This window comes from Myxocyprinus asiaticus, chromosome 12 (assembly GCF_019703515.2).
Source record: "Myxocyprinus asiaticus isolate MX2 ecotype Aquarium Trade chromosome 12, UBuf_Myxa_2, whole genome shotgun sequence".
Lineage (NCBI taxonomy): Eukaryota > Metazoa > Chordata > Actinopteri > Cypriniformes > Catostomidae > Myxocyprinus > Myxocyprinus asiaticus.
In genome coordinates this window covers 7,464,788-7,480,957 of record NC_059355.1, presented here as the reverse complement: position 1 = coordinate 7,480,957, position 16,170 = coordinate 7,464,788, and the positions used below count along the sequence as shown (strand labels likewise).

Below are 16,170 nucleotides of genomic sequence, written 5' to 3'. Positions count from 1 at the left end.
CAAACGAATGTTCAGTGAGCCGGCTGTTACATGAGTGCAGCAAATTACCTAATTACTCCAATGTCCTGCAAAAAATACTCCACAAAACAAACTTCAGCCAATAGGAGGCATAAGCACAAAGAAGGTGCATATTTATCCACAACACTGACCCAAAGGAGTGTTACTACACAAAACAAACTCCAGCCGCTAGGTGGAACCAGCACAAAAGGAAACAAAAAAGGTGTCCAGTTTCCTCAGACGGTCAAGTGAATGTTCAGTGAGTCAGGCCCACTTGGCTGCAACGCGAGCACCACACAATGACCCACTCACTCCACTGACTCCATGAAGGACATTGCCCGTTGGGGACATGTAAATACTTTGTGGCCATCCTTAGCATCTATTCTCAACATGGCCGGGAACATCAGCGCAAAAGCGACCCTCCGTCAATGCAAGAGTTTCTTGAAGGAGTGTTACCATACAAAACAAACTCCAGCCGCTTGGCGGAACCAGCACAAAAAGAAACAAAAAAGGTGCCCAGCTTCCTCGGACGGTCAAGTGAATGTTCAGTGAGTCAGGCCCACTCGACTGCAATGTGAGAATCACACAATGACCCACTCACTCCACTGACTTCATGAAGGACAATGCTTGTTGGGGACATGTAAATACTTTGCGGCCATCCTTAGCATCTATTCTCAATTTGGCCGGGAACAACAGTGCAAAAGCGACCTTCCGTTGATGTAAGAGTTTCTTTCACGTTTCTCTCTTGTCGAATTCGCAAAGTCTGGGAATAAGAAAATGTTATGGTTCTTCCAAGAAAGCCTTCCTTTACTCCTCGCCTCAGGTAATACAAGATCTTTATTGGATGATCTCAGAAATTTGGCCAGAATTGATCGGGGCCTGTCTCGCTTAGCGGATCGCCAAGCCAGAACCCTGTGAGCTCACTCGATTTCCAGCTTATGGCCTGTTATGACAAGCAGACTCGGAAAGAGTCCATCCAGAAATTCCACCATATTCTGACCCTCTGCTCATTTAGGAATTCCAACAATTCAGACCTTGTTCCGTTGGTTACGATTCTCCAAATCTTCCAACTTTTCCTAAACGCATTCCAAGTCTGCCTTGGTCGCCAGATAATCGATCAGTTTCTCCCGCCACTCTTCTAACCACCTCAGTGAATTTTGTCTCCATGGCAGTGATCGATCGACGTATGACAGCAAGCTCCTCCAAGTCCGCAACGACTTTCATCAGCATTGCTGACACGTTCATCAATTGTCGCCGAATTTCCTTCACCTCACTGGCCAAATTTACTTCCGGGCTTTCGGCCTGCTGCTCAGGGGCTTCAGCACGTAAGTGTCTTTTAATGTCTCCAGAGCCCGAGAATTTTGAATTCATTGACATATTGTCTTCCTAGAACAGTTAAGAATCAGGGTGTATCGAATCTCACTGGTTTATGACACAAAAAGTATTAAAACTAGCAAAGTGCGCAGAGCTCACCATTCACACATCCGAACCTTGCATGGTGCCACGCAACTCCTGCAACCCATTTTAAATGTAGGGTGGGGCTTGAATTTATTAATCAAGAATTGATTGGACATTCAAAAGTGGGCATTGCTTTCCAGAATGGAGCTAGGTGATTGGAGGGGAAGGGTTAAAAAGTAAGAGGAAATTCTGATGTCATCCGATAAGGAAAGTCATTTCAAAGGCGAAGCAAGTTATTAAATTTCTTTGGTGACGTTTCAGTCTTATATTGATCACGCGTCCTCTTGTTCACGGTTCAGTATAGTGAACACACTACACTTCGCTCTCCTTTCACTCCCATTCAAATGCATCTGAATGCAGCAGAGCGGAAACGTAAGCTCATGTGAAGAAATTTCTTACAATGCTGCATACCAGAGTTCAAGCTTGATGAACTTTTATTGTGTTCAAACAGCTGGATGGAGCACCACTCCGAATGCAGGGTTCTCAATGTGTGTTTTTTCTCTGTTTTTTAACTACGTTTGGTGACTTGACACGGCACCCTAAAAACATTGATTATGACGCAACCAAAGTGAGATACTCCAAAATCGTTCATCTCTTGCATGTGTACATACACGCGTCCTTAGAAAAGCCTTTATAATAAGTCTATCTCTGACTGATTTACTAATTCAATTGCTAAATAAATTGATGTGGACTGTAGACCAATGATAGGCTTATGTTTAATTATATGGAAATAAATAATATGTTGACTTGTAAAGACACTTTTTGTAATGCATAGTCAATGCTTTACTCGTCTCCCGCAGTTATGTAATGTATTATTTTATACTGTATTTAAAATTATTTAAATATAATTATTTATAATTATTTAATCATTATGTATTGATTTATTTATATTTGGGTGTCCTTGCTCTGCAGTTATTGAAATATGCGATTAATTGTGATTCATTCATTTTATTAATCAATATCATGTAATGAATTCGATTAAAAATGTTAATCGATTGACAGCCCTTTTTTAAACAAAAACGACACTGCTGCCATCAATCTTAAAAAGCACCAAACTTTTTGTGCATGGTATCATAATAAAACCATGTTTTTTTTTTTTTTTTTTTTTTTTTTTTATTATATTTTTTTATGTTTTTGGTTTTACATTTTGGGAAAAATAACATAATATTCAAGCTGGTAACAAAGATGATCACGTTCTAAGCAGCAATCGTATTTGATTATTTGAATGTACTTTTGAATGTTTAACTTACTGTCTTATTGCTCATCTGCTCAACTGATACACACTAATAAACACACATACTCAAACACACCCATGTTGCATTATGATGTCCTCACCTTCACCTTTAATTTATTACAGGACATGTGATAATTGTGATTATAATGATGGTAATACTTGATATGGTTAAATAAGCACCCCTTGCCCATTCTTTTACATCTCTCACACATCTTTTGGACTCATTGGTGTATTACCACTTTTTACTGCAGGTTCTTGATGCAGGTCGCATCCACGAGTACGATAATCCCCATGTTCTCCTACAGAACCAGAATGGGATCTTTTATAAAATGGTCCAGCAGACCGGAAAAGCAGAAGCAGCCTCGTTGGTCCAGACCGCCAAACTGGTGAGCAAAGTACTTGAATGTATTGACCCCCTGCTTTAGCGTAATGCTGATGTGAATCTCCCATCCATGTCATTCAGTCTGATCACTGAATACATGCCACATGTACCTGTGCCAGATAGCCACAATACATAATGTTTGAAAGAGCCCAAGCCTTTGTGCTGTCAGTCAGTATTAGTTTCCCCCTCCTCAGCGGCATGTTGTTCTGCCATCGGATCATGTTCCTCTCCGCCTCCTTCAATCGGTGAGCCCATTCTGCGAGCCAGCCCCTCTGGAGATGGCCACTGGGGCCTTCAAGGACACATCTACCTGATATTAGACCACTCTGCCTTTGTGCACTTTGAATACTGGCTCAATCGAGAGTATATCTGATAGTGTGTCCAACTGTTTGTTGGCCATGCTTTGTGCTGTTGGGACTTTTCTTCATCTATCTGCGGGGGGGTGGGAGCGGTGAACACCAGGTGCTTTTTCTTCTTTTGTCTTTGCACTCATTGTTTGCCGTGGGTGCTTTAAAATACAATAAGAGGTTTTGATTACTGCATTATAATGATATTAAATAAGAGGGGATTTTTACTTCCATTCAGCCGTCTGTGTTCCATCCCCTGTGTTTTGAAAAGCATTGTTGGGGAAGGTTTGGGAAAACCATTACGCCTGTCATCCCTTTCCAGGTCTCATTAAAGGGTCACATGTACATCAGTGGTTTTCAGCTGGTTTTGCTCTAGAATCCAGATTTTATTTGTTTTATTTATTGTTTTCGAGGATGAAAATGCAATCTGTCATTGTTGGCATCTGGGTAAACGAAGTGACACTTTTTTTTTTTCCAGGTCTATTAAGTTATTAAAAAATACATAAAAAGTGCAATTCAAACAAAACAATTATTTAATGCACCTCTACTTTGAACATGTTTTACATTTCTGAGTTCCAAGTCATTTTTGATGTTTTTTTTCTTTCTGGGACTTAAAAATATCTAAGTGGTGTAACTGTCTGGAGACAGTAAAAAATAAAGTCTCATTAACATCTGAAATTCTTTAAAAAAATAAAATAAAAAAAGATTCGTTGGTTTAAGTAGTTCGGAACAAACTTGATATTATTTCTTTAAAAAAAAATAAGCAGTGAAACAATTAAAAAAATATTAATATATTAAACAAATATTTTTATCATCATTATATTAGTACACACTCATGACTGTGTGAAGTTTTTAAAAATAAATTATCAGATATTTTGACATTTTTGTGAAAAGTCATTTTGGTTGCACTTTATAATAAGGCTACATTTCTTAAAATTTGTAAAAACATTAGGGATCATGAAATAACAATGAACAATAAAGTATATTTTTTACAGTATTATTCTCTGTTAATGCTATTTAATAAAAATACCATTGTCCATGTTAGTTCATAGTGCATTAACTAATGTTAACATATACAACTTTTGGAACCTTATTTTAAAGTGTTAGGCTTTCTTTTTTTTTTTTTTTTTTACCCTAGAGAAACTTCTTTATTTTTGTGACTCAAAAAAATCTTTATATTTGTAAAAAAGTATCTTTACCTTGAAAAATATGTTTGAAAACTTGCTTGAAATTAATGATTAAGTTTAAGGTGCAAGGAGACTATTTTGATACCTTTTATCTTGATGGGTACACCATTTGTTTAGTCAAATTATTCATTTTGGTTGAAAATGTTTTTTTTTTATTTTTTTTATTTATCAAACCAACATGAACACAAAGATGACATTTCTAAAAAACTTGACACATGTGTAAAACTAGATTTTAAAAAATAATTATAATTTATCACCTCAAACAAGCTTATTTGTCAAAGACCCATCTTTCTAATTTGACTGCCATCTACCAAGTGACAGATGAATGTGCGTCAGAAGAACGTACATTTTGATCTGACACAACTTTTGACATCCTTAATAAATAATATTGGAAGCTTTTTCTCCCTATTTTAAAAGTTGATTATCCTGTTTATTTTGCAATCCTAATTATGCATCATTATATGGTTAGTTTAAATATTATTTGCATTCACCGTTGTTTTTTCCCTGCTGTCCATGATACAAGTACCTGTAAGAACCGACTTGTGTGACCCATTCTTGTTTCGTGACCCACCAGTTGAGAACCACTGAAATGCATCACACTAACTGCACTCCTTTTAACACATACTGTAACTTCTCTCTTTTGTTTGCAGGCATACATGAACCGCAGTCAATCCCACCTGCCCAACAGCTTTGCCACCGCGGAAGATGGCAGTCTGGTGATCTTTGAGACGGCTCTATAACAGCCATGTGGCCACCAAGTGCCTGATCTACATGGGGCACAGTTGCTTTCCTTCTGCGCAGGGCAATAGGACAGAAGTTCTGCCTACCTCCACCCAGACACAATTGCGAGATCTCTGCTTGGTCAAACTGAGTGGATCTGGAGACTTGTACACTTCGTAGACATGTGCTAAGGCTGAACATTTACACCAACAAATCCAGAGAGCAAAGGGTGATAGCTACAATCACAAGAGGAGGCACCAATTATGCACAAACTTAATACACCCACATTCTGATTTCTCCAGTAAAATAGTGAAAGACTAGGTAACTATTAAGATTACTTGATTGGGGGGCTTGGGTAGCTCAGCGAGTATTGACGCTGACTACCACCCCTGGAGTCGGGAGTTCGAATCCAGGGTGTGCTGAGTGACTCCAGCCAGGTCTCCTAAGCAACCAAATTGGCCCGGTTGCTAGGGAGGGTAGAGTCACATTGGGTAACCTCCTTGTGGTCGTGATTAGTGGTTCTTGCTCTCAGTGGGGCGCGTGGTAAGTTGTGCGTGGATCGCGGAGAGTAGCATGAGCCTCCACATGCTGGGAGTCTATGCGGTGTCATGCACAACGAGCCACGTGATAAGATGCATGGATTGACTGTCTCAGAAGCGTAGGCAACTGAGACTTGTCCTCCACCACCTGGATTGAGGAGAGTAACCGCGCCACCACGAGGATCTAGTAAGCAGTGGGAATTGGGCATGCCAAATTGGGGAGAAAAGGGGATAAAATAAAAACTTATTAAATAATTACTTGATTGGATACTGTATATAACTTTTTTTTTTTTAATACGTGCCTTAATATAAAGTGTAGTACCAGGACTGATAGATATACATAGTCTTTTTGGGCCAAAGAAGTTGCTCAAACTAAACACTATGCTATTAGCTACACTTGTATTTAGTTACACAGGTGCCTTTACTTTATAATTTGTGGTTTCACACTCTACATACACGCAGCTGGATTCTGACAGCAACACAAGGCCTTATAAACGTTACGACTGCCTTAAGACAAATCATGGTAATAAGGAAGATCTCTTTCTGATTTTTATTATTTTTTATACTCTGACATTTGCCTTAATTATTGAAATAATCACAATCACTTTAGAGAGAGTGTATAGAAGCATATTTGCTGAAAAACATTTGCTGACTGCATTGTGTTAATGCTGCATTATATTGAATGTGGAAACTTATACCTCGTCTTGACATGCAGTTCTTGTGCAGTACAAACAATATTGGGCATTATATTTGTGTTTAATGTAACCTCTACATGTAATGCTTTTTTAAAAAAGATTTTATTATCATAATTTGTTTGCTAATTTGGAAATGTGGGAAGAAAGGGATGGTTAATGAATGCAGTAGAGTTTCTTTCTACTGTTAATCCGATTTATGTCTTAATGGCTCTTAGGTACACTATATTCATAAATGAGTGAAAAACAAAATTTGTCCTTAGTATGGTTTTTGTTTTGTTTGTTTTTAAAAATGTGTATTATTAATAAGATAATTATATGATTATCTCACAGTTTAGAGAATGTTATCCTAACCATGTTTTTGTCCCCAACAAAGTGTTTAGACACTTAAATTGCCTTTAAAAATGTAGAAATGTCATTGTACTAGAAAACAAAACATAAAACCAAGTGACATCTGCAAACAAATGTGCTAGAACATTTCTCAGAACTAAATTCACTTAATGGCACACATTTGAAATGCTTCTTGTGCCCATTGTATTTTCATGTAGGTTGAGTATTGCTGGGAAACCCCCTGTATTCAAATAATCTGGAGAAGAACAACCTCCGGCATTGAACTTTGTCACTTTACATCTTTCATAATGGTTTAAAGGTTTGGTGCCGGGGGAGATGGCAGGTATTTGTTTACAGTCTGTCATCTGTGTCCCATGGTGTTTTGAGACCATTATGTCAGGGCGTAAAGGAATTAACCTGAAGGCAAAATCCTGGATTGACCGAGAACAAGAGACAATGTGTTAGGCAAGCAGGCATCGAATCGCAGCCTCTTGTCCTCGCCATTTGTGGCTTTGTCTGTAATCGTAACCATCATCTCTGGAGTGTAAGTGATACTGTAGGCCTTTCTTCTCCTGGATGGACAAACAAAAGTATGAGATCTTTCCAGTAGAGGATCCCATTGTGTTCGGTTCAAAGGTGTGCACAAGAAGGAATGCTTGCCTTTGCTTTTCCATTGAAAAAGCACTTTCAATACACTCTGGTAATGCACATAAAATTGAGAGGAGATATGAAAGGATAGCCAGATCCATTATAATGAGAGATATGTGGTATGCTTTCCTTGCAGCAATGATCATACCAAAACAAAACACTCAAACTTGGTGATAAGTAGGCCAGAATTACTTAACTTTTGTGTATTAAACTGATGATTCTTATGTCTGTCCTTGTTTTACATTAGAAGAATTTACAATATCTTATTATGTACAGTGGCCCCAAAATATTTTTGGACACATAAGCCACACTTAAAAACTTATGGCTGAATAAGTAGGCACAATTTACAATATATCTGCAAAATTAATTTCAAGCATTTAAGGGTAACACTTTACATTCATGTAATCTTTTTTTAGGTGTTTATAAAGGGTTTCCTTAATCACTAATATGTAATGTACAATGGAATACAAATGGAAACTTTCACATAATACTTGCCAAATAGTGAATATTTTAACATGTGTTATAAAAGCTTAATAAATGCACTTTGTACTATATATACTGTGTGTGTGTGTGTATGTATATATATATATATATATTATTTTTAATTTTTTTTTATTTTTAAAGGCCCTAATTAACATATGGTACAATGATTTATGTTAAAATGTGGCAAAAATTATTATATTAAGATTAAAATTAGGGAATTTGCCACAGTCTGTTTTGTATTTTTATTAATTACTGTAATCACTCAAATGTGTCACTTTCCTTGTCACCTTAATCAAAACAATGGCACTTTTCTGAGTGCTGTCCCAACTTACCTAGTCCAGGTCTTCATGCTCATTGAAGACCATTAAGCCATTCTGAACTTCATGTACATAGTTTACTAATGTTGAATAAGTGCTATTAAGCATTACAACATGTGATGTAAAATGGCTCACTATTGTGCAGGTATTGCATGAAAGTCACCCTGTTTATGCATGTAGTTATGCATGTTGTTATAACTGCATATCTATGACTTATAATGAGATTTCAAATTACTTCTTAGTCATTAATGAACCCCTTTCTAAAGCCTTAAAGCAATAGTTCACCCAAAAATGAAAATTCTCATCATTTACTAACCCTCAGGCCATCCCAGATGTGTATGTCTTTCTGTTTTCTGCAGAACACAAATGAGAATATCTCAGCTCTATGGGTCCATACAATGCAAGTGAATGGTGGCCAGAACTTTGAAGCTCCATAAAGTACATACAATTATATAAAAGTAATCCATAAGTCTCCAGTGGTTTAATTCATGTCTTCAGAAGTGATATAATAGGTGTTGGTGAAAAACAGATCAATATTAAAGTCCTTTTTACTATATACTGTATATCAACTTTCCCTTTCACATACTCCCAGTGTTGGGGAGTAGCGGAATACATGTAACGGGATTACGTATTTAAAATACAAAATATAAGTAACTGTATTCCACTACAGTTACAATTTAAATAATTGGTAATTAGAATAGTTACATTCAAAAAGTAATTTGATTACTGAAGAGATTACTTTGCATTTTATTGTCATTTGTTTCATTTAATATTTAGTCCTTTCAGATGGAAAACATTTCTACATATAAATTATGTGATCCAAAGTGCATTTGAACAGCGGTGAAACACTTTCTTATGATGTGTTACATTCATACGAGCAGACAGAGAAGTAAGTTTGAAGTAAGTTTGGAGCAGAAGAAATAGAAATAAACCTTGTGTAAATTGTCAGCTTTACGCTAAGATAAAATGCTATTTCTAGCCATTTTACATGCACGTTACCAGGCACGATCATATTTTATCAAGAAAATTCACATTGGATCATAATTTCTTTTTTTCTAGTAAGACCTTTGATATTAGGGCAAAAATCCTATTCTTGATAATTTTTGTATTGTTTTCCTGTAAAAATATCAAAAAATCCTTAAAACAAGATCAGTTTGATTTATCTTGTTTTAGAAACAACACTGCATAAGATATTTAGGTTTTTCAGAGAATGTATTTTTAACATGTGTATTTTGTCTTACTGCACTGGCAGAGTTTTTATAGTCAAAACAAGTGAAAAAAATCTACCAGTGCTGAAGAAGTAATCCAAAGTATTTAGAATACATTACTAATTACATTTTACAGCATGTGTTCTGTAATCTGTAGTGGAATACATTTCAAAAGTAACCCTCCCAACCCTTTTTTTTTGTGATTTGTGTATATCGCCACTTACTAGTAAGGGCTGTTCAAAGGTGGAAACTTAAATATCGATCACTTTCTCACCCACACATATCATATTGCTTGATAACCACTGGAGTTATATAGACTACATTTATTCTGCCTTTATGTGCTTTTTGGAGCTTCAAAGTTCTGGCCACAATTCACTTGCATTGTATGGACCTACAGAGGTTAAATATTCTTCTAGAAATGTTCATTTAAGTTCTTCAGAAGAGAAAAAGTCACACACATCTAGGATGGCATGAGGTCCTACAGAAACCCTAAACCTATGCCTACCCCTAAACCTAAACATATTCCACTAAATATAACCATAAATATAATATACAAAAAATAATTACAAAATATTTATTTTAAAACTTATAGAAAAGTTATTTATGAGTCTTGCATCATTTATTTGCAGATGCCAAGCATTATCTAATGCAATGAATTCCATACATTATTTAGTGTGACTTCTAAGTGTCTGAATACTTTTGGAGGCCACTGCAGTTTGTCATATAGTTCTATATGTGCCATTCTGCATGATTTTCTATAAACACGAAACAAAAGAACTCAACTTTATTTTTTTTAAACAAAACACTTTCTGACAGAGAAGTCCTCAGAATTGCTTTTCTGGAGCAAATTACTGAAAGAAAAAGGGAGTAGCATTTGTCATGCTACCACCCCCATTCTCTCTCTTATGGCATGGCCTAAATTTCAGTTGCAAAGCTCTACAATGCCCTGATGAAGGTGATCATGCTTTCAGAAATCAATGTGACATGGAAAGCAGCTGTTTGGTTCTCTTTTGGAACGATGTAGTCTGTGGTTGAATGTGAAAATATAAGTATATAGCTGATTGTGCTCAACACACTTCAAAACAAAGTTAAGCTCTATCAGCTGTACCTGTGGTATAAATTTGATAACCACAGAAAATAATTTAGACTCATAATTTTTGACTCATCAAATGTGAATATATCAGTTTCTTTTTATTCTTTAAGAGTGTATTCGGTATTTTTTTTTATGTTATGCTGGCCGATACTGAAGTCATCTTGGACTTTTTATTGACAGCACATTGTGGAGCAACCTCCGAGACACGGGCTCTGGTCTCATGGAAACCAGGAAGTAATCACGACAACATAAACAATGGTAAACGCAATTTAGAGGTTGCATCTAAATTTGGTCTAAATTAAAATTTTACTCCACTGACGGTTAGGTTTAGGGTTGGGATTTGTGTTAGGGGGTAGGGTTAATAAAATATGCATTTCTGTTAAGTGTATTATACACGGGCGTCGATTTGGCTTGAACATTTACATGTTTCTGACGGAAACATGGACTTTTCCTTTCTTTTCTTTAAAAACAGCAGAAATCTGGGTATCAGTGGGTCACTTACAAAAGAAGTGAATGAGGCAAATCTGTGAACATTAAAATTCTCACTGTTATAAAAGTAAAGCCAGAAGATGTAAACAATATTTGTGTTACCTTGATATTATATCCAAAGTTATATCCAATTTTAAAACTTAAACAACAAATCCAATTTTGCCATGATGACGTACTGTAACGCTATAAAACACTAAAACGACTGTAAAAACCACAAGCTCAAATAATGCACAAGTTTTAACAGAAGAATTAATGAAAGTGCCTTTAAAAAATTATAAGCTTCACATTTCTGCCTTTAAACCCTCCAGAATTTGGCCCCCATTCACTTCCATTGTAAGTGCCTCACTGTAACCCAGATTTTTGTCTTTTATAAAGATAAGGGAAGAGTCAAAATTATTTTTCTGGTAATAAACATTATGCTACAAATGCTGTAGATTTAGCTTAACTTGTACTGAACCCAGAACATTCCTTGAATTCAGTCATGAGAAAAAGTTATCAAGATTACTTATTCAGTTGGTCATGTGATCTCAAAATGGCAGCCCTCTTAAGGTGACCCACTCCATATAAAATAAAACAGCTTTCATTAGGCAACCAAAATGACTGGATTCTTCATTTCATGTGAGTGTATAAGACTTGAAACATTTCTCAAAAGCACTATTAGTTTTTTTAGGGGTAAAACTTATTTGTTAAGGGTAAAAATTACTGAGTACACCTTTAAATTACCAATTAAATGGGGCTGCCGTTTAATCGGTCTTAAGTGTATGCAAATATTAAACTTTAGCTGAAGGTAGTGACTACTGACAGAGTACTTTAAATGTATTTTAAAAACAAAAACAATCATGAAACTGTTTTGTCTGCATACATTTTACCTTCAGTAATATTTATCAAGGCTCCATATTTCACACTTAACAAAGGAACTCAACGATTGTTCAAACCGTTCTCATGCATGTGACAGTCGAGCATGTCTGATGACTTTTTGAGAGAGTAAACGTTGGCTTTTCACTCCAATTTTATCCATTCATTCTGTGTTTTCTTTGGACTCAAATCCCTGTCTTAAAGTCTGGCTGTCATGGTGATAGATAGGGATTCTTCCCCTTTCTGTCCTTTTGTTTGCAGGACCAAACTCTCAGCAGTTTCTCTCTCGAACAAAACCTTCAAATGACTCGGAGTGAATGTGATTAGGTGAAACTGAGTAGACAAAAACACTGGTCATTGTCCTGCCATTTGCTCCCATTGTTCCCATTCTCTGCAGTGAACCCTTCAGAACATTAGCCACACATTGTGACCATCCTTCACTCTCACTGGAGCTGCCATTTTATCTCCTTTCACATTCACTGGATTCATTACGGCCTACAAAAGACAGCCAACAAAACAGCTTGTGATGTCAGCTGGATTCTGGGTTCCTCATGGGAGGGCTGTGTGGTCGACGCTGCAGTGGGTGAAAGCCGAGCAGAAAAGACTCAGGACCCCTGTAATGGCTGAGTAAAGGCATGTCAAGCCATGGGTGGCCGTTTGTTGAGGGTATATTTGGAGGTAGACACTGGAATCTAGATATTTCATCCAAGTTGAAGGATTTAATACAATTATCAGAATTTCTGGTGCAGTGAAACTGAAATTTAAAAAAACAAACAAATATTCCGGGTTCAATACAAGTTAAGCTCAGTCGACAGCATTTGAGACATAATGTTGATTACCACAAAAAATAACTTTGACTTGTCCCTTCTTTTCTTTAAAAAAAGAAAAAAGAGGTTACAGTGAGGAACTTACAATGGAAGTTAATTTTTGGAGGGTTTCAAGGCAGAAATGTAAAACTTATAATTTTATAAAAGCACTTACATTCATTCTCTTGTTGAAACACGTGATATTTGAGCTGTAAAGTTATTCAAATTGTTGTTTTTATGGTCATTTTAGGGTTTTAGGGTTTACAATGTTACGTTACCATGGAAACTAAGTTTTAAAATTGGATATAACTTTAGACAGAAAAAGTTAGTTAGCGATTTTATCACACTAAAATCATGTTGACACGCATATTGTTCACATTTTGTGGCAATACTTTTAAAATGGAGAGGATTTTAACATTTACTGATTGGCCCTATTCACTTCTATTGTAAGTGCTTTACAGTCACTCAGATTTGTGCTTTTTTTAAAGAAAAGGAGGGACAAGTCCAAATTATTTTTTGTGGTTATATTCCTTTAAGGTTTAATGATTGGTTCTTGGACAACTTTTATTCCTGTAAAAATTTCTAAAAATCCTTAAAACAAGATCAATCTAGAAACAACACTGCATAAGATATATAGGGTTTTTTCAGAGAATGTATTTTTAACATGTGTATTTTGTCTTACTGTACTGGCAGAGTTTTTATAGTCAAAACAAGTGAAAAAATCTACCAGTGCTGAAGAAGTAATCCAAAGTATTTAGAATACTTTACTGACCTTGAGTAATCTAACGGAATACGTAACAAATTACATTTTACAGCATGTATTCTGTAATCTGTAGTTACAAAAAAGTAACCCTCCCAACCCTTTATACAGTCATGTGAAAAAGAAAGTACACCCTCCTTGAATTCTATGGTTTTGCATATCAGGACATAATAAAAATCATCTGGTCCTTAGTAGGTCTTAAAATGAGGTAAATACAACCTCAGATGAACAACAACACATGACATATTACACCATGTCATGATTTATTTAACAAAAATAAAGCCAAAATGGAGAAGCCATGTGTGAAAAACTAAGTACACCTTATGATTCAGTAGCTTGTAGAACCACCTTTAGCAGCAATAACTTCAAGTAATCCTTTTCTGTATGACTTTATCAGTCTCTCACATCGTTGTGGAGGGATTTTGGCCTACTCTTCTTTACAACGTTGCTTCAGTTCAATGAGGTTTGCGGGCATTTGTTTATGCACAGCTCTCTTAAGGTCCCGCCTCAGCATTTCAATCGGGTTGAGGTCTGGAATTTGACTGGGCCATTGCAACACCTTGATTCTTTTCTTTTTCAGCCATTCTGTTGTAGATTTGCTGGTGTGCTTGGGATCATTGTCCTGTTGCATGACCCAATTTCGGCAAGCTTTAGCTGTCGGACAGATGGCCTCACATTTGTCTCTAGAATACTTTGGTATACAGAGGAGTTCATGGTCAACTCAATGACTGCAAGGTGCCTAGGTCCTGTGGCTGCAAAACGAGCCCAAATCATCACACCTCCACCACCGTGCTTGACAGTTGGTATGAGGTGTTTGTGCTGATATGCGGTGTTTGGTTTTCACCAAACATGGCGCTGTGCATTATGGCCAAACATCTCCACTTTGGTCTCATCTGTCCAAAGGACATTGTTCCAAAAGTCTTGTGATTTGTTCAGATGCAGCTTTGCAAACCTAAGCCATGCTGCCATGTTCTTTTTAGAGAGAAGAAGCTTTCTCCTGGCAACCCTTCCGAACAAACCATACTTGTTCAGTCTTTTTCTAATTGTACTGTCATGAACTTTAACATTTAACATGTTAACTGAGGCCTGTAGAGTCAGAGATGTAACTCGTGGGTTTTTTGCAATTTCTCTTAGCATTGCATGGTCTAATCTTGGGGCAGTGGTGGACTGGCCATTGGGAGAACCGGGACTTTACCCGGTGGGCTGGCCACGAAATGGGGCTGCATGGGCCACCGCGTTATGCAGAACGCGCCACAAAACGGCGCCGCGATATGCGGAAGTGGGCAGCGATATACAGAAAAGGGCCTTTTTTATGTAAAATCCCGGGCCGAATTTTCTTCCCAGTCCGCCCCTGCCTTGGGGTGAATTTGCTGTGACATCCACTCCAGGGAAGACTGGCAACTGTCTTGAATGTTTTCCACTTGTGAATAATCTTTCTCACTGTAAAATGATGGACTTTAAATTGTTTGGAAATGGCCTTATAACCCTTCCCAGATTGATGGGCAGCAACAGTTGCTTCTCTAAGATCATTGCTGAAGTCTTTCCTCCTTGGCATTGTGTTAACACACACCTGAATGCTCCAGACCAGCAAACTGCTAAAACTTTGGCTTTTATAGCACACTTAATTGCACGCTTAATTTATTGGCACACTTGCTGATGATCAATTAATCAAGGGCATTTGATTAGCAACACCTGGCTACTACTTAGCCTCTTAATTCCTATGGAAGCAGTAAGGGTGTATTTAGTTTTTCACACATGGCTTCTCCATTTTGGCTTTATTTTTGTTAAATATATCATGACATGGTGTAATATGTCATGTGTTATTGTTCATCTGAGGTTGTATTTACCTCATTTTAAGACCTGCTAAGGACCAGGTGATTTTTATTATGTCCTGATACATAAAACCATAGAATTCAAGGAGGGTGTACTTTCTTTTTCAAATGACTCTATATATATATATATATATATATATATATATATATATATATATATATATATATATATATATATATATATGGTTTTTACAATATCCATAAAGCTTTTTTATGAAGCGCAGTAACTGTTTTATATTACAAAGGTGTGGGACCAGTATAAAGCCATTTCTAACATCCAAACTGTAACTGATAACGTTGTCTATGGATAGTACATCCATGGATACAACAAGATTATGGACAATTAAGTGCATGCAAACTGATACCATTAGATAAACAACAGTGTGATAGAATTTCCACTTGTCTTAGACTTTTCATGTCTTTTATTTTGAATTCTAGTTCTTGTTCCCTAGTCATCTGTTGTCCCTCTATGTTAATGTATCTTGTTTTCATTGGTTTATTGTTTAATTATCTAGTTTAGAGTCATGTTTGTTCATTGGTTTATGTTCTCCCATGTCATGTATAAAACCCTCGTGTTTTCCATAGTCCATTGGCGCACAGCGCCACTCGGCGGGACACACAGTGATGTCTTTGATTCTCTGGATGTAGTGACACGCCCACTTCATTCAAAACTCTGCGCAGGGCAGGTGTTACAATGTAACCAGTGTGCACTCAGTGAAATCTCAAATCACTTCAGAGATTCAGACTCCCTGCTTGCTCCAAACACACTGTGCGTCCATGGATAACAACCTGA

The 16,170-nt window shown here is 36.7% G+C and overlaps 1 protein-coding gene across 1 annotated transcript in view; it reads left to right on the top strand.

Moving 5' to 3' along the window:
- LOC127449076 (ATP-binding cassette sub-family C member 4-like) overlaps window positions 1-8,024 on the top strand; it is a 111,447-nt gene extending 103,423 nt beyond the window's left edge. The window contains exons 29-30 of the mRNA XM_051712224.1: window positions 2,941-3,075; window positions 5,256-8,024. Coding sequence (XP_051568184.1) covers window positions 2,941-3,075; window positions 5,256-5,345 — 225 coding nt within the window. The 3' untranslated portion in view covers window positions 5,346-8,024. The remainder of the gene's footprint in view (window positions 1-2,940; window positions 3,076-5,255) is intronic.
- The last annotated feature ends 8,146 nt before the right edge of the window (window positions 8,025-16,170 follow it).